General features: G+C 42.5%; 1 protein-coding gene across 2 annotated transcripts; it reads right to left on the bottom strand.

Annotated features, from left to right (window-relative positions):
• Positions 1-209: 209 nt before the first annotated feature.
• On the bottom strand, positions 210-21,304 carry MKRN1 (makorin ring finger protein 1). Of its 2 annotated transcripts, none has more exons than XM_082281102.1 (9): positions 21,113-21,304; positions 13,862-13,990; positions 9,171-9,397; positions 6,353-6,493; positions 4,314-4,540; positions 3,620-3,834; positions 2,822-2,932; positions 2,265-2,379; positions 210-1,822 (listed from the first exon to the last, which is right to left on the bottom strand). In XM_082281102.1, exons 1-9 carry the CDS (start codon positions 21,280-21,282, stop codon positions 1,610-1,612), a joined length of 1,548 nt encoding a protein of 515 aa, XP_082137228.1. In that variant the 5' UTR covers positions 21,283-21,304; the 3' UTR covers positions 210-1,609. The 2 variants fall into 2 exon arrangements, with proteins under 2 accessions (XP_082137228.1, XP_082137227.1); XM_082281101.1 differs by having other exon boundaries at positions 2,241-2,379.
• Positions 21,305-25,427: the final 4,123 nt, after the last annotated feature.

The following is a 25,427-nucleotide window of genomic DNA, read 5'->3' on the forward strand; positions in this document are numbered from 1 at the left end:
TCAGCTGTCTCAGCTGTCTGTTCAGAATGTGTCCCTTGCGTTACAGGCTCTTTGCTGGAAAGGCTCTAACAATGCTAGAATCCTGTATTAAGCATAACATGGCTCTGCAGGAGTTAAGAATAAGTGACATAAATGTCTTGGTATTTACAGAAATACACACAAAAATAAGTTAAAAACCAGACACTTCAAACTTAAAAGAACAGATTGACTTCTTGTTTAATTTTTTTTAACTTTTTTTATTTGGGAAAAGTGCTTCTTACAAAAGGCAGCTGCAAAACAATACATTATAGACCTCAGAACAATTTCTCATTCCATTTAAAAGTGAAAGGAGAGGCAGTCTAGGGGACAAGAGCAGCAGGAGAACAGATCACGGGGCATCCACAAGTCAATAAAAAACAGCAATAATGTAATGCAAGGTTAAAATTCCTGTGCTGGGGCTTTGGTGGCAAAGTAATTTCTCAATGCAAATTACAGCCAGAAACTGCACGACTGCCTTTGTAAGCAGTAACTCACATAAACTGAACAGCTTTACCAGGCAACCTGCCCATCTCAGCTGCAGAGAGGCACAGGTACCCCAAAGCAGCTGGGAGGCACAGCGAGTTTCTAGCAAAGCTCACGGCTTAAGTGTTTACATGAAGTTCTAAAACTTACAGAGCGATAAAGCTAAAGGGTCCTCTCTGGTGTTCCTCTGACCCCACCTTGGCTAACCGGATTTCTGCTCCTGGACAACCCTAATCATACACATGAAAGAGAGCTGGTGTATTAAGGGAGTGCCATCTATCAAGTTAAGCGATAGTCAGGATCGTTTCCCAGTCTGGGCTGAGACCGCTAGACCAGTTTCATGTCCAACTGGAGGCTAGACTTCATGCACCAAGAGGGGATGAAAGATGGTTTTGTTATTTTTAACTTACACAGAGTCTCCCCATCCTTGAGGTCCAACTCTACATTTATCTGTATATACACATAGAGAGTTCTCCTTTCACAAAGACATTTTCCTTTCATGCTAAACACAGTAAAAATCCAGAACGTTCACACCTGGTTCTGGTTACACAGTAGTAATAGTAATGTGCAAGTAAACAGAGACCAAAAGTCACAAATGAAGACGTGTACATGAGGGGGCTGGAACGGAGCTGATTCCAGAAAGAATATTTTTATCTGGCCTGAAATCAGAAATATTGGTACAAAGACAGAATAAAGGCCATCAGCCAATTTACATCCCCACTGCATGGCCACTGCTCATTTTTGTATCTGGGCTCTTCAAAATGAGTGTGGAAGTCCTGTAAACACTTTAACCCTGGAACTGGGTGAACTCTGTTGGGTACACAGATGAAGCAACAAACCTAAGCTAACTGTTTGACAGTTAAATTTATTTTTACAAAAACTAACATTTTAAAGATTTATTTCATGTTATTTGTTTAAACAGAGGAAAAACAACACTCCTGGGGTGGGAGAGGAGGGGAGGGGAAGAGACAGACCCTGGGTAAAAGTTATTACAACAGCACCTGGAATTGATCGGCCTGCCTAGGAGAAACACAGGCACTGCCACAACACCACAGGTAATAGCTACTGCCTGAAGCCAAGACAACAGTCCACACTCCACTGACAGGTGCTATAGATCCAAATCATAATAATCTTCCAGCTCATCATGAAATAAGTCCCACTCATCCTCAGAATCCGTTAGCTCATCATCACCTCCAGCTGCCAACAGCATAAGCAACATCTCACCGAGCTCAAAGGTCACCACCTCGTCCTCGTCGGTTTCAAAGGGATCACCATTCTCTCGCTCCTCGATGAACTCCCAGAACCGATTCCTCCGCTGGGCCTGCAAATGGAACACAAGGATTTCCCCAGGTAACCAACTGGTACAAAGCAGGAGCCTTTCCAGAGGCTGACAGTGCCCCTGGAGTACTTTCTGACATGCAAGAAATCACATTTCTCTTTCAGGGAGATACTGACCTCCAGCAGAATTTACCCTTACACACCCTTATTAATGCTACCCAACATTTCTACTTCAAGTATGTTGTAGGAAAGTTTTTAAAATTTAGTCTTTCCATCTTGGCCTCCAGGATTCACAAACTTTAGAACACTGCTTCCTTCAAATTCACCATTACAGAGGTCTATCAGAAGTGGAAAAAAGAAGAGTCAATATTTCCCTATCCTCTTCTCAAGGCAGAAGACATAATGTACATCCCTCTTCTGCTCTCTCTCTATGGAAAGGGCAATTAAACAGCAGCACTGACCCGGTATCTACTTGAGGTTCCTACTTTGGGTCTTTGTGGCTCCTCTTGGCGGCCATCAGGATATTCATGCTTGTAAAAACAGTTCCCTCCAAATGGACAGCTCCCACGGCCTTCATCAAAATACCTGCACGGCTTGTTGCTGGAAAGGAAAATATCGCAAGCCTTACTGACAGCAGAGCCCAATCAGATTTCAGAATTGCATTTACCTGCAGCCCACAAGGATCTCAGGTACCAGGAGCATGTGGTATTTTGTGAGTAAAAGACCTACATGCAGAAATTATTTATTACACTACGTGTGGACTGATGCATGCAGAGGGACACCAGTGGTGTGCAGTGCATGAGCTAGGACTGTCTTATGGCTACACCACCAGTGTTTTGTGTAGAGAAGGGACAGACTGGGGTGAAAGAACACAGGAATACCTTTGGGACTGTGTGCATGCATCTGTGGGCAGATAGGTAAAGACGCACTTCACACGGCGGTGGAAAGGAGGTGTGACAAGGGACTTTACATCAACACCCTTGTTCTCCATGTGTGTCTATCTCTGCAGTCTCAGTTTGATAAAAGGCTGCATTGCTCATACCTCATTGCCTCCTTGTATTTCTGAATGAGTTTCTGCTTCTCTTCCTTCTCCTCCACCCAGTACTCACTTGGAATGACAAAGTTAGATGTGATCCGGCATTCTGGGCAGGACCTGGGAAATGAACAGACTGTGCTGCAAAATTCCACATTACAGGGCGCTCTCTCTCCTATATAATAAGTCATGGCAAATATCCATCCTTAAAGAGGTACTGTACTCATATACTCTAGACTCTCTTATACATGAAGATAACCTAAACTGTTCTTCAAGAACTCAATGGCAATGACAGCTGGTCAGCTTGGCTCAGAAAAGCTTGAAAAAACACTTCACACAGACTCCTTTTTCTTTAGAATTAAATAAATTTATTTTGGTATTATTCCTATATTTATTTGATTGGAACTCTGTATTTTCTAGAACAGGCTTAAATGGAGAAATGTTTTGCCAACTGAATAATGCTCTAAGGCAGAAATGAATTAAGCATTCTTAATACATTCTGAACTGGTTAATCTGTTTCCAGATTCCTGCCTGGGTGTCCAAGACATAAACAGTAACCACTGGACAACATGCTACTAAATAAACAACAGTTATTTACTACCACTGCATTTAGCAAACTTAACCCTTATTAACCAAATCAGAGTGTAAATGTCATCCCTAACAATTATTTCATTCCTAAACTAAAAGTTAGTATGCATTAAATGCAGTCTCTGTGCAGTCTGCATCTGGAAGTCTGTTGCAAGTTGTCACAAGTTACTAAGTTCTTCCACAGTAACAAAGCACAATGGAAATGGGAAAGTGCCTCACTTTATAATCTTGCTCTCAAACTGTTTAGCACTCCTCCACTTGCGGATGCACTTGAGACAGTAAGTGTGGCTGCAGTTGGAGAGGATCCCAAAGCGGCGCTCACTAGGATTTGCCTTCTCATACACCACCTCCATGCAGATCCCGCACACCATGTCTTTACTACGCTGGACGGCAAAGGAAAGCTCCATGTCCTTCTCGTGAGCTTCAATGCAAGACTGAAAAGGAAACACAAAGAAAACAACTACAGAGACAACTGGTCACCTGGTGAGGTCTAAGCAGGTTTTTAAACTCAGTTTGCTGTTTTGCATATTGAAATAGTGTGATTAAGCTGAGAAAAATCTTTATCCTCAAAATTTGCTCAAGTAATGGGGAACAATCAATTCAGAGTTCTAATTCCTTCCTTCAGACACTGCTTTTAAACATGAAAAGGCAATCTAAAAGACCATCCACTTTTACTAGGCAAAGAACAAAGCTTCAGTATCTTTAAGCAGACTGCTCTCCCAACACAGATAAGGAAATCCAGCTGCTTTTGAGTATGGCCCTGGCAGGAAACAGTCTAGTTTACAACCAAGAGTGTCATTCACTGCCTGACCTGCACACACCTTCAAATGAAAGGGAATTAGTAACAAGTGATTGAGGGGAGCTAGGAAGCAATAACTTACAGCTGTTAAATACCAGACAGTTGTTTGCTTACCTTTATGTGCTGAGATCGCTGTGCAGCATCAATGGGATGCAGGACCTGCAGGCCACACATATCACACACATCCCCATGGATGTACACGCAGTTTTCTCCATAACGACATTCTCCTAATGCAGCGTAGGGGCACAGCTCCTTCTTCATCTCCACATCTGCCTGCTGCTTCTCGTATTCTTCTTCAATCACCATTTCCTGCAAGGGTGCTTCAGCACAGAAAGGAGCAGCTAGGAACAGAATTAAGAACAGTAGGCAGCACGTTCAGATCCTCAGCACCGGGAGTAAGAACACTCAGGTTACCCAAACAGAATAATAGAAACTACTTAGCTTCATTTCACTTCAAGTTCACATACCCTCAACCTGAACCAAATTATTGTCCCCACTCAAGAAATTTCAAGACCAGTTTCTTCATCCTTCAACCCAGACAAGATTAAAGCTATCAAAGTTTTAGTGCTCAGGGAAGATCCATTTACAGGCTACCTCCACACTAGAAAAAATCGCACTAGTCCTCAGCAGCTTAAATACAGTTAGACAGACTCTGGTTCAGCAACCATTAAATAAGGCTACAAATCTCTCACTGCTTTCAATTGATTCTCACTGAATCAATTTCACTTCAGCTAAAATTTTCACATCAGCTAAAGTTAACAGGTTTTTCCCAGAAATTACACAGCTGAAGTAATAAAGGTGTATCCAGCATAACAAAATGCTAGTATGGCAACACCACATCAGCAGTTTATGTGCAGGCTAATGAGCACACTCTTGTTTAGCCCGAACACTGAACAAACTTTCATTTCTGGACTCCCACGCATCTCCAGGATTGACAGAAAAGTGGTGTCCATGCCTCTCAAACTAACTCCATTCTACTTATTTGTCAAAATGCCTGTCCTAAACAGGTATCTATCTGGTCAATTAACCAGACACATGAACCTAAGAAACTGAAATTCAGGCTATTTTCACTGCATTCTAAGCTAGCCAACAGTTTTGCAAAATCCTAAGTAAATTCCCTTACCTAATTCTAATCTGAACTGAAATCTGTATCTTTTTGCCCTTTAGACAGCTGAACACTTCCTCCCTGTACCTCAAACACATGCTTGCCTGCCTCACCACAAATCAGCCTTTTGAGATTGTTACATATGTAGGATGATTACTGAATTACAAGACAAAAGCAGCCAGTGTGAAACTGAAGATGTAATAAACACAAAGCATTACTATACTCAGAGTAAACACCAGGCAGAACAGCAGCTGGAGTTCATTTACACAACCAGAAGCTGTTACAAGAGTAACAAGTCATAGATGCTATAAGAAGGCGCAACTTTCAGAAGCCATTCAAGCACTAGGTTTGGAGAAACAAGCAAAAACTACCAAAGGCATACTTGGATCAGCTAAACTGAAGGACAGACTCCTTCTCAAAATTCATCAGAGGCTGCACACTCGCCCAGTTTTCATCCCCATGGAGCAAAGACATAACAGTAGGCATGTATCAGTCTGTTAGTTTTAGGACAAAGAAAAAGCAATGCAGCTCCCTGTGACTTAAGTTTTGAGGAACATGCAAGTATCGAAGATTAGTGCAGAAAAATATTAGCTCTCAAAGATAAGATCAAGTCTGCTTCTTGAACCACCTCTAATTGTAGGGGTCACTCAGGCTGATCTTGGAGCAATCTGTTTGTTAGAAACATACTTTTCAAAGCAAGTGAGTAACTAAGTAACAGGGCACCTGGCAACCTGCTCAGTCATTTTCAGTCAGAGATTCCCAAAGTAAGTTCATTACCTCTTCCTCCCAACAAGTTCTAGTGAACCAGCACCAAGAAAAGTAACAAGAAACCATATACTAAGCTCTACGTACTCTTCTGAGTAGCTCAGCGTAACATGAAAATATATACTTACTTATTGAAATCCCACTTGCCCTCCCATTTGAAATCCATGGTCTCCACTTCCAAAAGACATAACAAAAATCCCAACTACCATTCAGTTTCTATTCCCTCAACTGTTGCATTTGCCAGTGTTTGCTCGAGTTAATGTTGTCACAGATTTTTTTTTACCTAGTTGAGGGCCATGAAGATGGTTAGAGGGATCGAACACCTCCCCTATGAGGAAAGGCTCAGAGAGTTGGGGCTGTTCGGCCTGGAGAAGAGAAGGCTCCGGGGTGACCTTACTGCAGCCTTCCAGGACCTGAAGGGGGCCTAAAAGAAAGATGAAGAGAGACTTTTTACAAAGGCATGTAGTAATACCACAAGGGTAACGGTTTCAAACTAAAATTCAATCTGAAAGAGGGTGGGTTTAGATGAGATATTCAGAAGAAACTCTTTTAGTGTGAAGCTAGAACAGTGTGTATATCCTCTGTATGCACTGCACTGTATCAGTTACTGTTTCACTTCCTCTTTGAAAGCACAATTAGAAAAAGTCAGAAAGCTTCCCTGTCTCAGCAGTTAGCAATCCAACATCCCTCAGAGTAGCATTTGTTCTCTAGGATTCTGTTTGCTGTTTTCCAAATCTCTGCTCACCAGTAGGTGGACTCAATCCCCACCTTCTCACTGCCCATTTCCCAGTCAACAGGGTTAAATTCATGCTCGTGGAAAAACTGGTTTGTTACCTTTGATTCACACACCACCTGCTTGCACTTTAGGACACACTTTGTAGCATCAAACACATTAATCTTTTATTAACAGCAAGCAGACACCCAGTTGAGTGTTTCTTGTATTTCTGCCTTTCTACTCTTCCTCAATTACTGCAGAACATTGAGCAGCAATAGCTGCAGAAAAAGTATGGAAATGTGTCATATTTCCATTTCTTCATACCTGAAGAACCATCACTATTTTCTATGCTAGGTCCTGAAGTCATCTTCAAGATACCAGGTTTAGTCCCAAATCAGAGAATCATGGTAAAAGGTGAGCATTATAGTCCAAGCTATGTACAGTTAAATTGGCAACCTCGAATCTTTATCGTTTGTAAGACAATTTTAAACACACAGGCTTCTAGGTAACCTTGAGAAATAAGTTTCATTTTGAAGTTTCCAAGTATCTGTGCATTTCTCCAGCGATGTGACAAGAATAATCTGCTTTAAGGCATACACTAGAACACACTGCACACATTTTTATTTCTGTAGCTTAACAAAGACAGCTGCTTACGAAAAGTAAAGTGTTTTTTAAAGTCACCATGGGAATTAGCTTCATGTAGCACTGTTCAGAACAGAAACAGATCAGTATGCTTGTACATTAAAATACATCAAGTTTCAAAGGCTGTAAAACAGAGATTTGCAACAAGTTTCACACAAGAGTACATTATTTAACCTAATCTGGCACAAGTTTGCATGAAAAATAAGCCTAACCCCTAGAAAAAGGAACTGCTTTAGTAACTAAGTTAACAGTATAATGAATTACCTAGACTTCAGGAAGAAGCACCAGCTCTTCTGTAAGGACTGTGTGTATTTAAAAGATCCCTGGCTGTTCAAACCAGCAATGAATTGATTCCAGTGGAGGGCCAGCCAGTCATTAATGTGGCTGAAGCCCAAGAAAAGAGACTGACTCTTCTCAGATGTGCACATGACAAGAGACAGAAGGCAAGCTGAGGCAGGGAAAAATCCAATTACATACTAGGAAACAGGCTTTCTTTGTGAAAGAAGTCAAACACTGCAAAGGATACCCAGAGGTTATGGCCCTTTGAACATCTCTGAGGATAGAGATTCAGCTGAACAAAGGCCCTGGCAACCTTTAAGCAGGAAATTAACTCGATCAAGTCCAGAGGTTCCTTCCAATCTAAACTAATAGATTCTGATTAAAATATTTTCAAAAATCCTTTGTCTCAACAAGCACAGCAGCTGTATCTTTTATGACAGTAAGGTGGCACATTAACAGGTAGTGGTCAAGTTTTCATTCCTTTGGGATATACTCCAGTCACAGATCTATTATATAATTCCATCATCAAACTTCTCAACAACACTAGACCATTTCTCTTCACCCTCCTCAAATTGGAAGGCAGGAGGCTCCAAGCAGCACCCTGTAACACTGAGGTCATTCTTTTTTCAAACCTGAGAATCTGAGCAGTGCTGTGGAGAAAAAGTAGTATAATCTGAGCACTCTGACTGCTTCAAACTCTTCTGGATGCAAGGTGTCCATTTTCAATTCAAACAATTATGTAAGTACTCATGGCCTTAGAGAGACAAATATTAGAAATTATGGTAAAGTGAACACCTTCAGCCTACTTTTCACTTAAATTTTAAGACTCTCTTATCCTTCGGCAGGAAAAACAGATGGCAAGTATGCTACTCAAACAGTCTGGCCCCATTCAATGAGCTTCTTCAGTCTCATTCTCATAATGAGCTATTAGAAATAGCTCGTTATGTCACAGTATTAGAAAGCTGAGTTCCAGAAAGGTAACTAGAATAAATCATTTTCAGCCTCTGGCCATAGGATTCATAAAAGTAAGCATTAGGCTTCAATTCCTTCTACAGGAACCTGTATCTCCACTGAAAAACCTTTACAAGACTGCAAAACCACCCCAAACCAAATCACCCAACCCCAAAACACAAAGGCAGCAGATTATCTCTCCAGAGCAGCAATATTAATTGCATGACCAGTAATTTCGTCTCCCATCCCACAGGCAAACTAAACCTCTAAGGAGGTTCTCAAGTCATTCTGAAACACAGCAAGAGAAAGCCAGTCATGCAGAGAGTGTCATGAAATACATCTATCTGGTTTCAGAATGGAACAGTCAGCCTGACTACTCATGTTGGAAAACCTAAGCTCACTTGAACTGATCAATAAATATGAACAGCTGTACTCAAAAGCCTGAAAATAAATGCACTACACAGAAACTGTTGAGCCGTGATGGGAATTCACTGTTTTCCCATGATCAGCTTACCACGTCCACAGTATGGCTGCCCAGGGACAAACTCCACTGCATTCACCCAGTCTTCAGCCCCTACTCCTGCTGCTGCCAGATCTGTATTTTCATCTTCTACCTCAGCAATAAATTCTTCAACTGTTTCAGGGAGCGATGCAAAGTCTGAGGACACTGATGGATAGATTTCCACCTCTGGATTCACATCAGCCACTTCTTCTTGTATTAGAGGCTTGGTATGTTCATACCTGAAAAGTTAAAACACATCGTGTCAACTTTCCACAAAAAAATACCTCCAGACAGCAGTCCCATGTACTGCAAATAAACTAAGGAAGATGTAAACATGCTGTGTGGAAGGAGGATCCAGAATGGCTTGGAAGAGAAAGACACTGATGACCCCTTATAGAGATATGCTTCCACTTGTGCAATATGTCAGCACTGCTCAAAGAAACACAAGGTACTCTGAAATTTTGAAGAAAAAAAGAGCAGTGTACACAATTCTTACTTAACTTACACAGAACAAGCTTCAAATATGTCCCAAAGCAGTCAGGTACCTATTGCACATGTACAGTATTACTGAATGAGAAAAATGAATTTGTTCAGCTTTATAAAGAGAAGACTAAGGACAGACACTGCTGTCTCCAACTATCTTATGGGAAGCCACAGGAAAGATCAGCCAGAGTCTTCGAAGAGGGGCAGTGATAGGCTGACAGTCAGTAGACATCAGTCCAAAATGGGAAGTTACAGGTATGGATATCAGGAAAAAAAATTGCTGTAAGAGTAGTTAAACACTAGAATGGGTGCATAGTCTTCATGCTTGCAGATATTCAGAACTTGACTGGACAATGCCTTGGGCAACCTGGCCTCTGCTGGCACAGATTCAGAGATCCCCACCAATATAAATGACTTTTCCTGTGTCTAAGCATCTTGCCTCATGCAGATCTCACACTGAATTTGAGCACTTATTTCTAATGCCTCTTTCAGCTCATTGTGGAATATGATAATCAGAACACTTTGAGCCCTACCACCCACAGTAAGCAGGAAGGCACCATTTCCCTCAAAAATCTGTCTTCCAGCAACTAGGGGACTACATGGGAAAAATAAATTACAAATATGCTGTTGCAGACTTAGATATTTGCTGACTAATTTCAAGGACAACGGGAGGTAATTTTTTGAGATCATACAGAAGTTTGATGTGACTGTGATTCATTTAGCTTGTGTCAGATTAGAAACAATGAAGTGTCCCAGCTCTTGCATATTAAAGAGGTGCTCCCAACCAAATGTCAGCTTGGAAATCCTAATCCTATGAAGCACGAATTTAAAATTCAAGCCTTCAGATCTGTACATCTGTGGCCTCAGATGTGTGTCCACCATACGAGGTGCCCAAGGCAACCCACTGGGGTGCAGGAAGAAAATACTACAACTTAGTGGGTTTCTTCCCCTTAAAAAATACAATAAATTATTATTATTATTATTATGATCCATGTTGATGGCAGTGTCCTCACAGTCCATATGCCAGAGTGCCCATGTGTGGTACGTGTGAGGTGCCCTGAAGGATCAGGTGTTCCATCACCCAGTGGGTTGACAGTGGCACCCCCCTTGTCTGCTCACTTTCAGCATATTGTGACATATTGCAGTTTGCTTGTACCCACTTAATGAATCAACAGATTATCTGATCTTGTTGTACCTAAACTAACCCTGACAAAGTGAACAAGTGGCTTGAAAAGATGCCTGCAACTGTGGGCTGGTGACAACACTGATAATGTGAGCAAAAGCCAACAAGAAAATGTCAGAGCTAACATTTCTACGCCTACTACAAGCTCCTCATCAGTCACACTCCAAAGTAAAACAATGCCAACCTAATCAGATCTTGAACTCAGGGGGAGGGGAACCACAGAATAAATCGAGATTACCAAGAAGGCAGTCTGAAATATGGATTTACATCCACTACTATTAATGAAGAACCATGCCCTCAGTGTATACTGTACCTTGAGATATTAGCTACTGAAAGTAGGAAGCCATCTCCACTAGCAAGACATTGAAAATCAAAACATCCAGAACACAAAGACAAACCTCCACAATTTTTTCCAAGATGTTTCAAGTCATGTAACACTCAATCCAGTACTTTGCAGAACTTCACAGTAAGAGTTTAGAAGCCCCTTTTGAGGCTTGTTACATAACAATGAAAGACAAAAAACCATATGCCACTGGTCAACTTTTTCTTCCTGCTGTGGTAAAAATGACTGAATAACTCATGGAAAACAATATGGTGACAAAGTAAAACATTCCTTTGTCAGCAAATACTGTTGGGAAACACAGAAAACATTGCTAGAGATTTGAAAAAACAAGTAGTAGAACAAATTTTGCAGTGTAGGAAGATTGCTGTATGGCAGAAGGAAAAGTACAGATGTTTTTCAAATGTCTCAGCTTATGATACTTGCTAGATTCTGTTTCAATGCTGAACTACTTTTTGTGAGACACCAAGGAAAATATGCACCAGAAGAGAAACATTCTCAACAAACTGCTTCTTTAATAAAGACAAAAAGATTCACTGGAGGAGATATATTCTCAACAGGAGACAACTACTTGAATAAAAACAATGCTTTATGGAAAAACTGTGCTAGGAAAATCACTGAAGGAGCAGCTGCTCTGATCACAAAAAGAGATTCCAGGGTAGGTTACAAGGATAGCACACCACCAGAAAATCATCACTGCATCACTCATAGGCAAGATATTGTAGCAAAGATGGATCCAGAAGCACCCAAGAGAATGTCATCAATATAGACTTTTAATCAGTCAAATGTTTACCCCAGTTATAAGATGGAGAGTCACCAGGAAAATCTTCTGTACCACACAAAGGTTTGCTGATTATCTCATGGTAAAGCACTTAAAAAGCATCACAAATGAGTTATGCACATTTATTTCACAAAGACAAGTGGTCCAAATTTGCTGCCCTTTTCTGTGATGAAAGGTCACTGCCAGCAGTATGCTGCTAAGCAGATATTAAAAAAAACCCCAACAAATCCAAATGAACCAAACTCAACCACATTCAAACTGTCCCTCCAAGATAAAGTCGTTCTATGAACAGAAAACTGCTTTTTGAAGGAAATTTGTGGTATGGAGACAAGATTTTGAAAATTAAGTATTTCCACCATTATGTGATTTTATTGCCAAAAACTACCCAAATGTGTCAACTACAAAAAACCTTTCATATCTTGTACACTTTAAAAACTTTGAAAGTGATTTCTCTAACATGTTTAAAAATCTTTCAAATTCAGAATTCCAGTGTATTTTCAACCCATTTGCTAAAAATATAAAAATGCAACACCTTCCAGCTAATCTGCCCTAGCAGCTGATTGACATCAGGGAAGGTGGAAACTTACTAGCTAAATTTATCACACATTAGTACATGCAGCCAACAATACACTTCCTTTTGGATCTGCACAGCTTTGTGAAAGATCTTTTTCAGCTACTACCATCATTAAAACCAAGGACTGAAATAAACTGAACTTAGAATGAGACCTTCAAAGAACTGTTTAACAAAATGTTACACTGGGATTTTAAAAAAAATAAGGAAGGCCACTGAATCAACATTACTGTCAGTAAAAAAAATATTATTAAGAAGGCTTTTAGTGACAGTAAAGATAGTTTTGAACTATTCATAAAATATTTCTTAAATATTTTTCATTTCACCTTTAATACACCCTTTTTAAAATTCTGATTTTTTAATAATGTTTTATAATGTATATAACATTAGTACAGTAGTAGATGTAGATATATATATACATGTAAACTATAAATAAATATGCATGTTGGTGGGAGCCCAAAAACCTTGAGCTGATGGGGTGCACGATCTGAAGTTTGAAGACCACTGAACTACATGACCAAAAAAACAACACTAGCAAATACAAGACTACAGAGAGGTTTTCTTTGTTATCTTTCTTACACATAGCAATCCTTCATTAAAATGAAAGCAAAGCCAACTATGAATTACCATATAAAATCATGATGCAAATGTTTAATCATAAATTAGAGCTGCAGTAAGACAGAATGTTAAAACTTCTGAAAAGTTTTAATAAAATGAATGTATGATGATACAAACATTCCCAAGCCCTTGTAAAGCTTTGCTCCACCAGGAAAGTATGTGTTTTCTTTCTTCACAATTTTTAAATTATAATTTCAGGGGTATAAATTAATTCATGATATGTTTTCATAAAGTAAAGCTATTTTGTATGGGCAACATTTTAGAACTTACATGACAAACTCCAGTTATTTTTCCAAAATGGTAGTTCCAGTGTCAGAGTACCAATTCCTCAAGAGACAACACCAGGAAAATAAATAAATTCTTACCTGTTCAGGCTATTATGATCACTTAAATAGTGTAACTCAGTTTCATCTATTCAGCTAGTCTGAATGCAGTCTCAGATTTCAGTTAATCAACGCATGTTATTAATGAAAAATAAAACTCCATGCCCTGACAACTATCACTTTTATGAAAACCAGTGTATTTATTAACCTATTTATTAACCATTTATTTGCATAGCAAACACTGGTATTTACCAAGAGAAGACAGTCTGTGAAAAGCTATTCTTATAAATTTCTGAAGTGTCAACAAAAGAGGAAAACACTAAGATTTACTGTTTTTCCCTGAGCTCTTTACTCAGAAATACAGTGAAAAGACTCCTGCAGGATGGCCTGGGGCATTTCTTTACCTGCAATGATCTCCATAAGCACAGCATCCTCGCTGGTAATACCTGCACACCATGGCAGACTGACTGGTGGAGAGGTCATGGGAGTAGCGGCAGTTGTCTCCTTCCTTGCAGACTCCATGCATGAAGTACCTGTAAGAGAAGAAAACGGTGGCTTAATGAGAAGCACTGAAATTGTAAACAAAGTATTTGGATGATCCTGTTGTTCTATAAATCAAGGTATGCTGCATTAAGGACAGCACTAAAGACTCATGGGACCCTGCCCCAGTATAACCATAAAAATAAGAACATCTGAGGAAAGATGAAGCCTCAGCTACTCCAATGAACTGTGCTGCACATTTAGGGACTTGCTCTTACAAAAGCCTGGCGGAAAAAAACCAAACTTGTAAAGCAAAGTTATCCTGGGCTATGACACGAAGAGGAAAGAGTCTTGGACCAAGTAGATGGGCACTAAGTTTTACTTGTAGACCCTAAGTTCTGACACAAGAAAAAACCTTACAGAAACTCTCCAGTGAATACAAGAATCAAACCCAGACACACCCTAAATTGCCCAAGGTTTTAAATCTATTCTGGATTCATAAATAATTCAATCAAATGTGATTTCCTCTCCAAGAATGCAAAACATGTTTACGATGGATAATTACATCTGACAAAACACACACATTAGTTCTGCAATAGGAGCCAAATCAATAATCAAAGCACCCTGCTTCAATACTGTCCTGCTTGTCTTGAAAAACGTGGACAGTTCCAAAGCTTTTGAGGACAGTTTGATCAATTTTAGTATGTCAAATAGCACATGTTTAATTTAGCATCTTCAATTCAGTTATTCAAGAAAACTGAAGAGTGGTTTTCAATTTTTTTTAAATTTTTAACCTAGAAGAACAAGCTTCTTGGAATTTAATGCACCATAATTGTTCAGATTCAGTACATTCACATCAAAACCACAACTGAAAGTAAAAGTTCAGGTACACCTTTCCCAATCCACATAAAAGTATTAGCCAAGAAAAAAGGGGAAAAAAAATCCTGTGTAAAAACTGAATCCATAAATGTTTACCAACACCAGTTTAGAAAGAAGCCACACTGCCCCCAGGTACCAAGTTGCAAACTCTGAACTCACTGGAAATGTGAAGACCTAGTAAACAAGAATGCTTGTGAGGATTTAGGTCTCATACAAAACACCACTTGAGGGAAGGCTGAGAAGCAGACTATACCCATCTAAGCCCACGCTGCTGCTGAATGGGGCAGTCCTGCCCTCCCCCTGTTGCACACTTCCAGCACTTTGCGCAGTCAGCAGAACCAGGCCCTCCAAGCAGCTGAGTGCAGCCTCACAGCCAGCACAAGAGACACAGGGATCATCTTTCAGCAGCCACAACTAAGATTAGGACAACTCTTCACAAAGCAGTACATTCAAGTTGATATTCCTGGCCAGGAAAGGTGCTAAGATGTTGAACTGCACGCACTCCTACAGAGCTACTTAGTCTACTGTACTTTTAAGAAGTCAGACAAAGCCAGTGAACAACACACCAAGTGACATGAGCAGAGCTACCCCTGCAATCCAGTTTTAAGGAAATATTAAAACCTGAGGCTGAGTGTTTAAAGAGCTGATAACCCTCCATGTGCAATACTAACAGTGTATTCAACATACTAAGAATAAAAAAAAATCTAAACTAGCTTTACAGACCACAAGCTGACACTTGCCATCAGGCTGCAATTCACACTCAAATTTACTCTCCAAATCCCCTGTCTGTACCCTGTAGACACATATTAACCAGGTAAGAAATGCGATCCTACATAAAAAATAAGCACTGTAAGACCCAGATGAGGCTCTGCGGCGTCAGGTGGCAGCACAAACAGCTATGCCAGCACACACCAGGAACAGCGTGTTGCAGAAACAGAACAAGACCCATCCCTGCTATACAACCAGCACTCTCCACTGTGAACAAAAACCACACAAAAACCCCCAAAAGTCACACCCACAACCCACAACCCCCCCACCCACCCAACAGCATAACCCACTTACAAAGACCCACCTCAAAAGCAAGAAAAAAAACCAAACCAAAACCAACTGAAAAAACCCCTACTGAATCCCCCTCCTCCCCAAACACACACAAAAAAAACCCCCAAAACAAAACAAAAAACAAACCCAACCACCCATGAAGTAATGGAACCAGAATATAACTGGAATTTCTGGCTCAATTGCTTTCAAGAAGTGGGAGTTGCACCAATAGGGTAAAAGAAAAGAATGCAGTTTGTTTAACGTTTGTTCTTCAACAAATGCTGTCTCCACCCTTTGCTTACTTCCACACAGCATCACTTCCCCATGTGCTGGGGCAGCAACTTCGCAGCCACCCGCTGACACAGACCAGGAAATGGCTGCAATGGAACCTGACATTCCTTTTGCTGCCCCCACGGTTATTTTTAATCTGGATCAGATCACTGCCCAACCACCCTGCACAGCCACTCTGCTCCTTGAGCCAACAAAGTGTTGGGACACCACTACAGCTGAAGTAAGTGACTGACAGAAAGGTACCTGCCTGAAGTGAGGACATCTGATAGAAACTATTTGGTCAACACGACTTACGTTAAGTACCTAAGCCCCAAAATGAGATTCTCCCACTGCTTGATAGGGAAAATGAAGCTCCAAATCCCTTTCCTTCCTTCCCAGTTTATGTTAAAAAATCCTCTGCAAATACAGATTCTGCGCAATTCTAAAAGTTGTCATAATTTATTATATTGAAATAGTAGGCTATAAAAGGAAAAAAATAAACATAAAACACTCCCAGGCTCTAATTCACACATCACTTTTAAAGGCCATCGATCCTATACAGCAAACTTAACATTATTTGAACAAGAAGGCTGGAGTGGGAGGGGAAAAAAAATGTATTTGTCTTAGGATTACACCCCAACTTCCTCCACAACCCTCCTCCTCACTGAGAGGTAAGATTTTTACTTTAAGGTCACAAAGATTTTAACACTTTACATGTCAAATTGCAGTGTTTGGCTAAAACATACTTTGGCCATGTAAAAAAATAAACAGAGTGCATTATTTTTGGGAAAAGATAATGAAATTTATTTTGGAGAGCATCTTTACACACGCAGAGTATTCAATTTAACTCTACTCAACAGTGATACCACCCTCTTCATTCTGGTTATAGGAAGCAAGCATCCTTAAAACTGAGAAATATGAGTTATCTGCCTTTTACAGCAACATGTAGAAGGACATCTGAAATTTGCATTTGGTCAAGTAGTTAGAGAACACATGTAACTTCATCTGAAAAAATAAAACTAGATCAAGACAAGTATGTAACTGCATTTTCACTGAGCCTCTGTGATGCTGTCATCCAAAAAAGCACTTATTCTGGCAGGGCTCTCTGTCCTTCCAATTCAAATATACGAGTGTAATTTGGTTAAGTTGCTTGGGGAACCAGACCAGAGGACTCATCAGGGTCTAAGTCCAGATCATTTCCCCAGCTCAGTTCACTGCATGATTGTACAAGACATGAGTGACACCAACACATGGAACAACCAGACAAAATTAATAATTGCCTGCACTGGCATTTTATCACTGAAAAAGGTTCAACACATGTCTAGTTATGAATGCCTTGATCAAAATAGCATATCCTGATTTTCATGGTTATTTCTCAATAGGCACCGCTTCCTTCTAGAGCTTAGGAAGCTTGCAATGGGTTTCCTTATTCAGATGGGTTCTCTTCTTTATTTCAGGTTTCTGCTTTCAGGTAATGCTAATTTGTTTATCAAACTACTGGTTCAGCTAAGTAGGAATGTTATACCCAACCCAACAGCAAACCTCCTTCTAAACCCATGACACTGCCATGACTGGCAGATGGGGAAGCTCAGGATAACAGCCATCTGCACTCATTAGCTTCTTCAGGTGCCATACAGAGACCGAGAATTCCTGGGAAGACGGCAGCAGGAAAGAGGAGGCTAAGCACACTGCTCTAGCACAGCTCGTGGGCATTCAGCCACATTATTGGCTAATGAAATTCTGCTGGAGTCAATAACCTGAAGAAAAAGGGGGGAAAAGAGTTGATCTTAATAGCATTTAGCTCCTTGTTCCTTCTCCATAACCTCCTTCAGAAGTTATCAGGAGATGCAGACCAGAGCAGCCATGAAATCCAGGCAGGCAGAGGTTTGTGCCCTACACCTCATCCCTGGTGCTGCACTGAATTAAGGTGGCATTACTTTACTGATGCACATTCTTCACATGAAAAGAAAGAAAAATACCTGACCCAGGTTTTCAGGAAAAACAGCTAAGGTACAAACACACAGACAGCTCTTAAAATACACCACTTAGTCATTATGGGTTTTATTTACATTCAGTTCTCAAACAAATAAATGAAATGTTATTTGTTTACGTCAACTTGATGACTTTTAATGTCGCATGACATCTGGAAAACACAAGCACAGAACAAACATTATCAAGCCTTTGGAAAAAAAAGGTTGGCTATAGCACTGCTCCATATAACCATGTAGCCATCTGAACTGGAAGGACTGAGGAACTTGGTAAGGACCACCATTCTTTTTCTTATTTCAAATATATCAGTAAGAAAAAGATCGTAACATTAAACTAATTTGGAATTAGCTTTGTTCCCCTGCTATTTATTCCAGATGAAAACGGTATAAATTTTTACAAAATGCAAGCCTTGAAACTGCTAAACCACAAAAGTAAAAAAAAAAAACCCAACTTCTTTTCATCATCTCTTAGGGAACATGATTTCCTATATTTCACCCTAAGACTTCTAAACTTCAGCTGCAAAAAAAGGAGAAGGGTAACAGCAGCAAAACTGTATGTGTAGGAGAAATCAAAGTCCTTCATCTTAGTCACTGTGTCTCTCACTCTGAGATGTTAATCGTCCATCCCAAGGATACCACACTGGTGTATTAAAACTCATTAACCAACCTATTTATCATATCAGACATTCAAAGGAGCAGCAAGAACTTATGCCACCAATTTTAAACCTTCCAGTTCCGATAAAACAGCAGTTATTTCTGCACCAGCCATCACATGCTAGCTCCTTAGACTGAAGGGACTGTCTCCCAAAAGTTTTTGAGGCAGCATTTACTGTCACCCGTATGATGATTCAACTAAAAAAGCCTGCGAACAAAAAGAATTGTGCAGCATTACTCAAAGAGAAACTGCTCTACCTCCTACACTAAAAACCTTCGTTTTGAAATTTAATTCCTTTATCTCACTGTTAAATCCTCCCGCTCATTTATAAAGGTAAAACAAAATTTAACAGTAAAAAACATATCTTCTTAAATATGAACATGTCCTATAGAAACCAAACCTAGAAATCCAAAACTTTTATCACAGGTTCCCAGAAGGGCAAGCCAAAATTGCTAATTTCACTTTAAAGCCTGAGTAAAGCTTTTCTCCCTCCAACTTGAATGCTCCCATAAAAATTAATAAAGCAAGCAATGGGATAACTAGCAGGATTAGCCTAAGAGAACAAAGAATGGAGACGTTCATTAGATCCAAGGCCAAGATCCCATTGTTTAAGCTCACATTAAAGCACATTAACCATTACAAAAGAGTAGCTTTAGCTTCCCACTCGGCCTGAGTGTTTGCAAATAAATTTATTCCCTAGACTCTCTGCACTGCAGGACACTGGTGAACTTGACTGCATCTGTACTATGGCAGTCACTGTCTTCAGTAAATCGATCCTGCATCTATACCCATTCTGTCTCACGAATCCAATTTGCCTAATTGAGCCTTTCGATCTCTAGAAATTACGAGGCAAAGTTAAATAGAGCGAGCACTGACCTTGCGCCTCACTTAAAGCTGAGCTAAGCACGGTTCCCGGTCATTTCCTCATCACCGGTATCAAACATTAACCCGGGGATTCGCAGGCGAACCTCTCTGCCTGCAGCAGCAGCCCGAGAGCGCTGCCAAACGGTGCTTCCCAAAGGGATGCACTTAGCTGGGCATTAGCCAAAATAAATGTGGGGCAATAGCGAACAGGGACGCTTTCAACACTGCAGGGCACGTGAAACAGACAGCGAGCGAGCTCCCTGCGAAAGCCGAGCAGCGGTTCCTCATGCTGCTGCTGCAATTTGCCACTGGAACAAATGGGGGGAAAAAACAAGCAGAAGAGATACAAAAAACACTCAATAAAGATCGGGAGCCTCTTCCTTCCTAATCAAGGGATACTCCTTTTTGCTTCCAAGTGACTTGGAATTCATTTGCCCAGAAACATGTTAAATGCAATTTAATTTTTTTAAAATTTATTTAAATAAGTACATTTTAAAAAATCAGGAGACGCTCCTCGGTGTTAATCTTGGATTATCCCTTGCTTTTATATTAACTAATATATGTCTACGTTCACAAAACTGTTTTAAATTCCTTTCTGCTTGCCAACCGACCAGCAGTGTAGGTTTAAAAATAGTCCATCTGGCAAGCTTTAAAACACGCAGTTCGGCTTGCATAACCCCAGAGAGAAGATTTATCAGAAATATAGTTTAAGGCAAAACACAGATAGGAAATGACGCAGCACACAGAATCTCGATGTGACACAGGCAGAGCCACTTCGAACATTTTGCAACATGTCCTGACTTATTCCTGTTCTCCGGTTTAATGAGTGGTTTTCCCTATATCAATCACGAATGAATTCCCAATTTTAAATCTCGATTGAAACGCACAAGCATTTAAACTACGCTGCATTTCCTGCTTTGTCGCGCTCTGCGGAACGCGGCTGCAGGACTTCCTTTTACACGGCGTCCTTCGCGCCGACCACCCCGGGCCCGTTCGCGCACAATGCAGAGCGGCCCAGGGCTCCCTGCGAGGCGACGGGAACGCTCCCGGCGCCCCGGCGCGGCAGCCGCAGGCGCTAGGCCGCGGGAACACCCTCGCACGAGGCCGCGGCTGCAGAAAGCCCGCGGGCCGCACCGCCCCCACCGGCGGGCCCGGATGGCGGCGCCGCGGCCGCGCCACCTCCGCCGGTAGCCCCGCCCGGGGCCGCTCCCGCCCGGGGCCGGGTCCGTTCGCCGCCCCCGGGGACGCGCGCGAGGCGGGGCCGGTGCGCGCCGCGGGCGGGTGCGCGCGGCGCGTACGTGACCATGGGGGGAGGGGCGGGGGGGCGGCGGCGGGGGGGGAAAGGCCCCGGGGCAGGGCGGGGGGGGGGGGCAGTGCGGGAAGAAGGGAAGGGAAAGGAAAAGAAGGGTAGAGAAGGGCGGCCGCGCCCGCCCGCTTCCCTTCCCCATCCCCCCCCCCCACCCGCCGCGGCCGGCGCGTACCTGCAGGTGACCTGCTTGGTCCAGCCGCCTCCCGCCGGCCCCGCGGAGGGCGGCGGCACGGCCGCGAAGTCGAAGGCGACGGCCGCCGCTCCCGCAGCCGCCGTGGGTGACCCCAGGGCCGCGGCCGCCGCGCCCGCCGTTGTCTCCAGCGCCGCCACCGCCTCCGCCATTACTGTTTATCCCGCAGAGCGGCGGCAGCGCCGGAACTTCCGGGAGCGGATCCTTCCGGCCGCGAGGGGCGGGGCGCGGCGGAGGCCCCGCCCCCCCGGCCGAGCGGCGGCTCCCATTGGCCGAGCGGGGCGGCCGCGCGCGAACGCGCCGGGGGGCGGGGCTGCGCCGGTGCTGCCCCCGCGCGGCCGCTGGGAGCGCGGGCCCCGCGCGCGTCCCCGTGGCGCCGGCGGGAGCGCGCCCGGCGCAGGCCCGCGCCCGGGCACGGGGCCCGCCTCGCCCCGGCGGGATCAGCCGGCGGCGGGAAAGGGCCTTTTCCAGGAGGGAGCAACTCGGAACGGCGATGTGGCGCCGGCGTGGGGTGGGGAGCAAAAGGGGACAGTGGCGCCGCAAAGGCGCAGCCCGAAGGTGGCACCGAGCCGCCCAGTGCTGCACTAACTGGCTGCGACACATCGCGTCCTTCTGCCCTAGTATCTCCCTCAGTGCGGATATTCTAGAACCCTCTGGACGCGATCCTGTGTCATGTGCCCCAGGACGACCCTGCTTGAGCAGGGAGGTGGGGCCGGATAACTCACTATGGTCCCCTCCAACCGGACCTATTCTGTGATTCTGTAACAAATCCTGGTAGTGAAACTACTGTTTGCCTGATCCACATGGTGCCCTTGGCTTCCTACTGCCAAGAGCCTTAAGCCAAGCACTTCACACATTCCGAAAAGACAGCGACAAGCAGGGGCGCAGGGGCAAGGTGAATGGAGAAGCCTGTCAGTGCAGTGTTACTGATACTTTGCCTCTCTCCCTGGAAATATTTTAAAAAATTAAACTTATCCAAGCCATCAGTCACTCCAGAAAATACTAAGATGAAGCCTTTGTTCTAAACATAGGCAACACCCTAGGATGGCTGGACTTTAGGAAGAGCAGTAGACAGGAGAGAAGAGGTAAATCTGTTTTCAAGTTGCCTTGAAACCATGACTTGGGTGCCCTCAAACTACCTAAGGAGTGAGGCAATGGGAATATTTGCTGGCATTTTCTGGAATATGCAGAATCCAGACCTGGGTTAACACAGCTCTGAATTAAGAGGAGGTGAAATATACGTACCAATTTTAACAGACTTCAAACCAAGGTACAGGTATGCATTAAAAAAAAAAAAAGAAGGCGGCTAGTTCTTGGAATGAACTTTGAACTCCAACAGGTTTGGAATGAACAACTTCTATGAATGATTGTATAAAACCAACCTTCATCCAGGACACGGAGCATCCAAATAAAGACCTTCATCCAGGCTCTCTATGCAGCAGACTCCCTCCTGATATTATCAGTGATCAATGCCAAATAGTTTATAAATTCAGTTCCACAAATCCCTGTTATGAGAAAGCCTGGACGTTCAATGGAAAACTGTCCCAGGAGAATTGGGAAGACCTTTTCAATATAAATATGAAAGAAGAAACTTATTTTCTGCACCTGATTCCATCACAGAGCATTTTTCATGCAATGTTCAGCATTGAAATAAAAGTTCAAAGACTGCAGCAGGTATGTATGTTCAGTCTTTAATTCTGTTAGAAACAGCTGGAGGAAAAATTACTGCACATTAGGAAAAAAAACAACAAATACTTTTAAGCCATTAAGGTAATCTGGGAAGTTATTTTGGATCCATTAGAATGATCATGAAAATTTGTTGACGAAAGTGGAAGGATGTCAGACAGTTAAAGAGGTTAAATCACTAAAGACCAACTTTGTCAGACCTTCATATTGGTTAGATTGTTGCCCTGACAAGACAGAGAGTTCCAGGCACCATAGTTCTCACTAGGGTAAAATAAATGAGTGGTTAAATGTGTTCTGTATGATTCTGCATGTCTCTAGGAGGTCTCCTGGATATTGGCAACCTAGAAGCAAGCTTCAAAAACAGAGGAACACCAGTGAGCAAATCCCAGCCTAACCACTGTAAACAGACTCTTAGAAATCAGGCACACAGGGAAAGGAAAATACTGTCCCATCGTAGGTGTGACAGAGTGACAAAAGTAATGTGGAGTTTCCCATTTCCATAATGCCTTCTGCAGTGATGCCCCTGAGAGAAGAAGGGTCTCAGGGGAGATGTTAACTCTAGGAATCACTCAGAAAGAAAAATGCCAGGGTGGCCCGAGGGCCCAGCTCCCAGCAGGCAGTAGGAATTTGCCATGGCAATTTCTTTGTTCCCAGCCTCTCCCATTTTACTCAGGAACCTGTTTAATATTAACTTTTACTTCTGAGGCCTGGAGGGGGAAGTAGGAACAGCAAGCTCCGGGTCACAGCAGGCAGACAGGACTGGAAAGGCAGCTAATGCTGGAGCTAGTTGTGCAGTGCCCCAGACTTTCATACAAACCTGTCTCCAGTTCCTCTCCAGGGGGTTCTCTCCTGCCAGTCACCCACTGGCTGCTTCCAAACCCCATCATCACTATTATCAGCCATATATCACACTGCAGAAGCCTGCTGGGAACAATTCCAGAGCTGGGAAGCTGCACAAGACTGCAGTAATGTCCTCAGAGACCGGTTTGACCTGCCCCATTTTGTCTCAGAGACCTACAGGTTCATGTTGGAAAGCTGAGCTGAAAATCCAACAGGCTGATTTTCCACTGGGTTTAAAGGAAAAAAAAAGGCACATCAAGCAAAACATCCTTACCTGACTTACCTAATATGACAGGCTGAACTTGGGTGCCCACTGCATAAGATCGCCTTGAGATGATGTTGAGAATTGGAAACTGAGTGACCAACTTGGTCACTAAACTGTCTTGTCTGAGAGTATGTCAAAAATATGATGGTCCAGATAGATTCCTACAATACTGAAGTCTTTCCAAATAGATTTAATGGAAAACAAAATTATGTCATTACAATTTGTGTGTATTTTTAACAAATGTTAGTTTACCTACACATTTTCTTTCCAATACATCTGGCTACCCATCCTCCCAGGAAAAAGCTAATATTCACAAAATCTTCAGCTTCCATTTATGGTATCTCAGGATGCAATCTATCATTCCTGCAATTAAATTCCCTCCAGACTGAGTAGCAGAAGTCAGAAGCAGATTGTCTTTGTAACTCAGCAAGCTTTGTTTGAAGTTTCCTTGGATGTGTTTAGTTGAAGAGATTGGAAGGATGTAGAAAATAAGACACAATTTGTTACTGCTGGGTTAAACAAAAGTTGTGAGAAATTTCTTTTGAAAGGGACGAGTGTAGAGTTCAAATACTGCTTTAGCAACCTATGTTTTACAATTTCCTGATTAATGGATTGCAGTAAAATCAGTTCCCTGACACTGATTACTTCAGCAATACATTAGTAATTACTTCAGCTAGTTTTATGTTAGGCATGGAAGCTGCACAGAATCATGTCTGTCTTTTAACCTGTAAATCAATTCCTTCATGGACATCTCTCACCTCTGATATTTCCTCCAGAATATAAAACTGAAACATGTACAATACCAGTGCATTAGATATCAAAGTATCATGGTTTTTTTAGGAGGGAACAAATATTTATTAATTTCACAGTCCTTGTTCAAAGCTGCTCTTGAACTGCTAGAATGGGCTGTCTTTATAGGAGAAGACTAAAACAGTTTTTTGCTGTGAACACCACTTGTGTTCTTGATGTAGCCAGGTGACTGCATGGGAGAAAATTGTGGCCACAACTGTCTTTAGACCTACAGCTTTCCTCGCTGGAGAGGCCAAGAGCTGGGTAGAACTCTCACCCTGAGAAGAAAGAGCTTTAACAGCTGCATTTGGCAGAGTTGCGGGGGAGGCATGAATGTGATTCCTCTGCTTTTTAGGAATAAGCACAAAGGGGCTCAGTCTGCAAAGGCATTGTTTTAGTGAGCAAGGAATTCACTGATTCAAAAAAAATCTAATAGGAAAGGAATCTGAAAAATGAGAAAAGTCTTTTAAAGAGCAAGGGGGAAATCTGGCTCTGCGTGAACAAAAATAATCACAGAAGCTTTCGTGGCCCTGCTGTGAAATGGCCCCCTGCACCCTGGGCAGGGAGCAGTTGTGGAGCTCAGCTGTGCCTGTGGTTAATAATAAATAGACTCTCTTGGCCAGGAGTTCTGGCCAGCGCACCCCCTCCTCCACCTCCTCCCAGGGCTGCCCAGGCACCGCTCCAGTACCCACCCAGCCTCCCTCCATGAGACGGACA

The sequence above is a fragment of the Coloeus monedula genome, assembly GCF_965178545.1.
Source record: "Coloeus monedula genome assembly, chromosome: 4".
NCBI lineage: Eukaryota > Metazoa > Chordata > Aves > Passeriformes > Corvidae > Coloeus > Coloeus monedula.

Excerpts from the sequence above, each read along its gene's own strand:
- MKRN1 (XM_082281101.1), bottom strand. The coding sequence starts at position 21,282 with ATGGCGGAGGCGGTGGCGGCGCTGGAGACAACGGCGGGCGCGGCGGCC. Across the intron at positions 2,933-3,619 it reads TTTGAGAGCAAGATTATAAA|GTCCTGCCCAGAATGCCGGA; the intron begins GTGAGGCACTTT and ends TTCATTTCCCAG. Across the intron at positions 1,823-2,240 it reads GAACCTCAAGTAGATACCGG|GCCCAGCGGAGGAATCGGTT; the intron begins GTCAGTGCTGCT and ends TTCCATTTGCAG.